This window comes from Pungitius pungitius, chromosome 15 (genome assembly GCF_949316345.1).
Source record: "Pungitius pungitius chromosome 15, fPunPun2.1, whole genome shotgun sequence".
NCBI classification, from domain to species: Eukaryota; Metazoa; Chordata; class Actinopteri; order Perciformes; family Gasterosteidae; genus Pungitius; species Pungitius pungitius.
This window is the reverse complement of record NC_084914.1, coordinates 10,049,899-10,056,651: the sequence shown is the minus strand read 5'-3', so window position 1 is coordinate 10,056,651 and position 6,753 is coordinate 10,049,899. Positions and strand designations below refer to the sequence as shown.

The 6,753-nt window shown below is 42.8% G+C and overlaps 1 protein-coding gene across 2 annotated transcripts; it reads left to right on the top strand.

Annotated features, from left to right (window-relative positions):
- The first annotated feature begins 491 nt into the window (after positions 1-491).
- abhd17aa (abhydrolase domain containing 17A, depalmitoylase a) lies at positions 492-6,499 on the top strand. 2 transcript variants are annotated; one of them, XM_037458786.2, is made up of 6 exons: positions 492-704; positions 1,399-1,467; positions 1,839-2,374; positions 2,542-2,736; positions 3,111-3,290; positions 3,740-6,499. In XM_037458786.2, exons 3-6 carry the CDS (start codon positions 1,842-1,844, stop codon positions 3,963-3,965), a joined length of 1,134 nt encoding a protein of 377 aa, XP_037314683.2. In that variant the 5' UTR covers positions 492-704; positions 1,399-1,467; positions 1,839-1,841; the 3' UTR covers positions 3,966-6,499. The 2 variants fall into 2 exon arrangements, with proteins under 2 accessions (XP_037314683.2, XP_037314684.2); XM_037458787.2 differs by lacking the exons at positions 492-704; positions 1,399-1,467 and having other exon boundaries at positions 1,476-2,374.
- Positions 6,500-6,753: the final 254 nt, after the last annotated feature.

Genomic DNA, 6,753 nt, shown 5'->3' with positions numbered 1-6,753 from the left:
ACGCACGAAGACGTAACACACATACATGCATCAATGCCATTATTGAAGTGATAACAGATAAACCTTCGGGCAGCATATAAAGTAGTTATTAGCCAGCTATAACACTAAGTGTTCTATGTTGGTCGAATATTAACATCAAAAACGTCCATTCTGCTGCATTAAATGAGGACCTTTCCTTTTAAGACAAATAGCCGGTAGTACTTCAACGAGTTAAGGATTAGAACACTTGCACTGGATCTGAATATAGTTTTAAACATTCGGGCTTCCTGGAGAGAATATTAAACACTGAGTTGACTGAAAATTTAAAAAAAAAGAAAAAAAGAAAAAGAGGTGAAATTGTTCTAAGAACTATTTAAGCTATACTCACAATTTTATTTTACAGAACCCTATCAACTGACCCCCCTCCCATATAAACTACATGTTTAATGTAAATCCTAAAATGCAAAATGATATCACGGTAATAAAGTTTTGAAAAAGAGAATACGGGCCCACGTCACTTCCGAGTTTAATCGGACAGTAGTAAAAAAAAAAATCTGGTTACCATGAATTTCAGCTAGCAAGCCACCGACAACTGTCAATACACTTGGTGTAAAACGACCCATGTCAGGACATCGGAGGAATTGTCGAAGTATTCAGCCGCTTATGTGGACACATGCGTTAAGTTAGGGACACACCGGCCTGCCTGATAACCCTCCTGTGAATCGGTAAGTAGCTAGCTCTGCGGCTAACGTTATAGCGGGCTGCCGCTAGCTGGTTAGCTGACGCTAAGTGATGCTATTTGGACTGTTATCTGGCATCAACCCGTGCAGTGGGTAATGTCACATATTACTAGTAACGTGTCGCTTATCTTTCGTTTCGCTTTTATGAAAGGCTGTGTCATCATTCTTCCTCCGTTATGTGCCCACATCACCGACTAACGTTAGAGGTTTATACCGTTGTTAACCATGTAGCCACCATTAGCACATTAGCCGCTCTCTGTGTCTGGGTTGAGGGGTTTGCTGTAATTAGGCACCAATGTCCATGATCACGCCAAGCCGTGGGGATCACTTTAATCCCGCACTGAGATGTCAGCAGCCTCAGCAGATGTCTAAATGCATTTAACTTCCGCCTAAAAAAAAGCTGGATGTTAACTGGAGCTGTGAAATGATGACAATGACAACTGATGGCTTCGCCGTTATCATACATTCGGGTTTTTTAATCAAAGCAATTTCTTACTCACATCCATTCTCGGTGTCTGTGCAATTTGATTTTGTTGCATCTTCTACAATTATTACAGCAATAATAGATTAAGCTTTGTATGAGCTTTATATGATCATATAATGCGTGTCAAGTATAGTATGTTGCTGCATGATGAAGTTAACCTTTTCTTTGTTGCTTTTTTAAATAAATATCCTGCAGGCACAGTGACTAGACCTTGGTGCCTGCCTGTGCCACTTCATTTAAAGCCCTAGGGTTTGCTAAATCCAGGTATGTTCATAACTGTATATGTGCAGGGTTTCCCCCAAGATATTAGTTTCTGGATTTTTTTTTCTACTCGTTCCTAGCTTCACAACAAATGTCCTCCACTGTCATTGCAAAGTTCTACCCCGAATTAATAATTGTGAAGCAAGTATAGGATGTGGTCGACTCCCCTCATTATGTAGTGCCGCTGCACATTTTCCCTGTAGCCACTCATCCAGATATTAAATATAATTTAAATGTAACATTTTCTTATAACAAAATTGGATGCACTAAACACAGATAAACCTTGCCGTGAATCACAGCTGAACAGTTTTGTGTCATTTGCTTTCCTTGTTTTTCTGCCATCTAATTATTCTCTAACATGTTTATTTTACCAGAAGATGAACGGTCTGTCCATCCGAGAGCTATGCGGCCTGTTCTGCTGTCCCCCTTGCCCTAGCCGTATTGCAGCCAAACTGGCATTCCTCCCTCCAGAGCCCACGTACGCCCTTCTCCCTGACCCAGATGCAGGCTCTGCAGCTGGAACTGCTCCTGGGTCCAGTTCCGGGTCTGCTCAGCCTTCTCTTGGAGCACCAGGACTGCGTTCCAGACTAAGCGCTGGCACTGGTGCTGACAGAGTAGGAGCAGGAGCGGTTGCTGGAGGAGGTGGCGCTGGAGGTGGGGGTGGTGGAGTAGGAGGAGGTGGAGTAGCAGGAGGAGGAGGAGGAGGAGGAGGAGGTGGTGGTGGAGGTGGCAGCAGCAGCAGCAGCAGTGGCGGCGGCTGGAGTGAGGGCAGGTGGAAGCTTCACCTTACAGAAAGGGCGGAGTTCCAGTATTCACAGAGAGAGCTGGATCTGACTGATGTATTCCTGACCAGATCTAGCAAAGGGAACCGGGTGGGGTGCATGTATATTCGGTGTGCCCCTAATGCTAGGTGAGACACACACCACTCTCAAAAAATGTAAATATATTTGGTTCAGTTAAACAATAACTATACTAACCCATTTTATACGATGAACTTGAGTCTCACCAGTTTAGCTTTGTCCCTCATTCACCTGCCTAAGTTGCTTCTCTTTTCTTCTACCTCCTTTTGTCTTACAGGTTTACAGTGTTGTTTTCTCATGGCAATGCAGTAGATCTGGGTCAGATGAGCAGCTTCTACATTGGCTTAGGCACACGCATCAACTGCAACATCTTTTCCTATGATTACTCAGGCTACGGTGTTAGCACTGGCAAGCCCTCTGAAAAGAACCTATATGCCGACATTGATGCTGCGTGGCACGCCCTGCGCTCTCGGTAAGCACAGTCAAGAAACGCGCATCAACATCCAGACAGGATCCAAAATGAATGGCCTAAAAGCACCAAATGCCAGTGAAAGTGACCACTCGCATCACTGGGCAGAAACTTCTTTGAAAGTAACATTTTGTTCCATGCAAACTTTATCACTTCCGACCAAGGCACCCGCTCTGTGACCATCAGCCAGTCAAATCCAAGATGTAGATATTTTCTTTGCTTACGATTTTGTCTTTTAATCTGTTCTCAATATTCATCGGCATATGGAATTCTGAACTCTTCAACGCTGCACACCAGTCATTCTGCACTGCTCATACTTGACTACTACTCTTGTTTTTATGTCCTGTACTAACACATGTGTGTGTTTGTTCTCTCAGGTACGGCATCAGTCCTGAGAATATCATCCTATACGGACAGAGCATCGGCACGGTGCCCACAGTAGACCTGGCGTCACGGTTTGAGTGTGCCGCTGTGGTCCTCCATTCTCCTCTCACCTCTGGAATGAGAGTGGCTTTCCCCGACACCAAGAAAACGTACTGCTTTGATGCCTTCCCGAAGTAAGTCTTCCGATCTATTTTCGTTGTTTTTTCTGCGTTGTCAAACAATATTTGAAAAGATACGAGCTGTTTCCTGAGCCAAGATATTATATTCTAAATACACACGGCTTTCATTGTTGTTGGTTGTTGTTTTTGTAGTGCAACGTGGAGGCATTATGACCTATGGAGGTTTTATTATTATTTTATTTGGATTCCCATTGGTTGTTTTCTTGGCAACAAACACTTTTATTATTTTTAGAATTGTTTTTAGATTCCATGTAATTGAACACAGGAACCTTTAAATAATCATTCCAACCAGCAGGAGTGGGTGAAAAGACAGAACTTGTAGTATCCCTAACGTATGTCAAATGTTGACTAAAATGCTTATTTGTCCTTCTTGGTCAATACTGAACCTTTCTGAAAGAATGACCCGGCGAATGCATTGATATCACACGTCATTCTTCCCGCAGCATAGAGAAAGTGTCAAAGATCCCGTCTCCTGTGCTCATCATCCACGGTACGGAGGATGAGGTGATCGACTTCTCTCACGGCCTGGCCCTGTTTGAGCGCTGTCCCAAGGCCGTGGAGCCCCTCTGGGTGGAGGGGGCCGGTCACAACGACATTGAGCTTTACAGTCAGTACCTTGAGAGGCTACGGCGCTTCATCAACCAGGACCTGGCTGCACAGCACGCCTGAGGAGCTAACAACAGCTTCTCTGCGCTGGTATGAATGACTTGGGAGAGATTGACGTGAAATGATTTTGGATTTTTTTTTAAATTATAATTTATTTCATTTGCCATCTGTGTGTCTTTGAAGCAGCACACCATGTTCAAATAACACATGTTCAAGTAATTTCCTCTTACAAAGGAGAGGATTTTTTAATCTCAGCAGCTTTATCCATCTGTGTGGTGAAACGCTAAAGAACAACTGCTGAGATCAAATAACTTCTGGTTAATCGTTTTAACGTGAGGAAATGTATGAATTGCAGCTTTGAAATGTGTCACTAACATAACTGAAGAAGTACCAACAATGTGCTCAATTCCAAAAAGGCACACAGATGTCATTTTTTTAAGTATAGCGTGATAGGGAATGTACGAGTCATGGATGAAAGCGAGGAGTGTGTGTGAGATAAAAAGAGAATGTGTGTGTGTGTGTGTGTGTGTGAGAGATAAAAAAGAGAGAATGTGTGTGTGTGTGTGTGTGTCTGGAAAGAATAATGAAGGACATCCTGATGACTTCAACATCTGCAAGTGGAGGACGCTAATTGAAGCGTCTCGATGTTGATTTCTTTTTTCTTTTTGTGAGTATATGTATGAAGAATACCTCCACGGCTCGACCAGTTCTCTCTCCGGTGGACAAACGCTGGTCGAGCGCTCCTCCTCCGCTCCCTGTTTACCTGTTAATGGACACCCATCTGACTGCCAGGGCATTTCCCAAGCTGCTGTCCAGCTAACACTAACCTACTTTATCTGTGTGATTTGGGAGTCCATCTCTTTGCCTTTTGGTGGTTACATAAGGACTAGTCCGGAATACTGTCATAGCTTGTATGACTGCTGAGTGTCCCATACTCTCCTGTCACTCATTTTTGACTTTTTGAAAAGATTACAGAATGGCTAGCTTCCACTTCCTTTCGTGGGCGTACTGTAGCTTTAGCCATCACCTTTCGTCGGAATTTGCAGCGGCAACTCTTTGTGGAATTGTTTTTGATTCCCACTTCATTGCTTTTCTCCGACCACTCCGACATATTTGTGATGAAGAACGATGGTGTGCTAGAAATGAAATAGGTCTTTGTTAGCCACAAAGAGGATATCTGTGGTTTTTGGAGACATTTTGATCAGTTGACTCCAACAGAAGGCTGGTGCATTTGTGTCACTTCAGTGCCGTGTGAGGTTTAACAGTCGGGCAGACGGCACAAGTCCGGTTTAAAAACACTCATTTTTGTTGAATTCTGCAAAAAGCTTAAGGCGGATGTACTTGTGTTCTTACAGCACAGTTTGTGTTCCGTTAGCTCTCATCACAACGGTTCGTCAGCCTCATGTTCATATGCACATTTGATTTGAACCCTTTTTTAATTTTTTTGACTTGATGTAATTAATCCTAGTGTGTTTCTCGTTGTGTGGGGCCATAGATTGTTTGTTTCAGAGCTGTGCGTGTCAATGTCATGACCATCAGCCTGCCTACTAAAGCTGTTTTTACACCTCTGTGGCCCTAAATGTACAGGAGCTCTCTTATGGGTGGCAGCACGCTTTATGTCTGACACAAGCCATATTTAAGCCTCTCACTGTTGATGTGGTGCAGGTTCCACCACACCTACACACACACACACACACCTACACACACACACACACACACATAATACATGTACTGTAGAATGCAGTATATTGACACATTTATATATATCAGATCAAGCATGACAAAAAGCAGGTCTTAAGTTCAGCACTATTGTACAAAGCATCCAAAGTGTAACAGGGGTATAAAATGTAAGTTTGTGTGTCTTCATTATTATTATTATTATTATTGACTGTATTTTACAGGCCAGCGTTAAGGATACGTGTACTGAACCCTGTGTGTAGACCTGGAAAGGTCCCAGACCTGATATTCTGGTGGCTGGCTAGCACCACATTTCAGACGTCCCTGAGGCGTCGGCTGCAAACGAGACGCAGCGGTTTCAGTGATAGTAGCTGCGTTTTTTTTTGTTCTCAACTAGCACTGATCGGATTACTCCATTATAGGAGTGCAAGTGGGTTTCAGTGTCATCACTTCAAACAGGGAATATTTCCACTCCCATCCTGTGCTTTGTGTCTCTGATATTTGAATAATGGAAATCTGTTACCACCAGTGATCCGAGCTGAGAAGAATCCGTCATCAGCTCAGTTGTTTTTTCCAGAGTTATCAGGGAAACCTCTGGATCCACCTTTCATTCTTTTGGTGGAGACGTGCAGTTTTATTGATGCACCAGTATGGTAGATGTATATTGTATCCTCTGGCTCTGAATGTGTAAGGGGGGGGGGTTGAACAGTGAAAACTGTATGCATGTCTATAGTGTTTAGCAAGGCAAGTGGTGGGCTTGAACGTTATCTCTATTATGTATTCTATGTGGGGATGAAGCTGAACTCATGGCATTGGAACATTGAAGCGCTTTAAAGACAAAAGAAAAATGGGACGTTTATTTTAATTTTTTAAATGCTGATACTAACTGATGTATTGTTATGAGTTTTGTGCTAGAGTTTGGCGGGGCAGTGTTACGTGGGTGGGTGGGTGGGTGGGGGGGGGAGCTAGATTATACTAGTGGGCTGTTTATATGGTTACTGTACTTACCTATTCTTTGTATTATGATTTGTAACTTTATGTTGCTTTTTTGAACTGAAAAAAATATGTAATGAATTTATTCATGGGATTGAATCTTGACCTTTTTATGGACAACAAAACAATAAAAAAGAACACTTATGTACAAAAATCTGACACAGAATATTGTTTTTAAAAT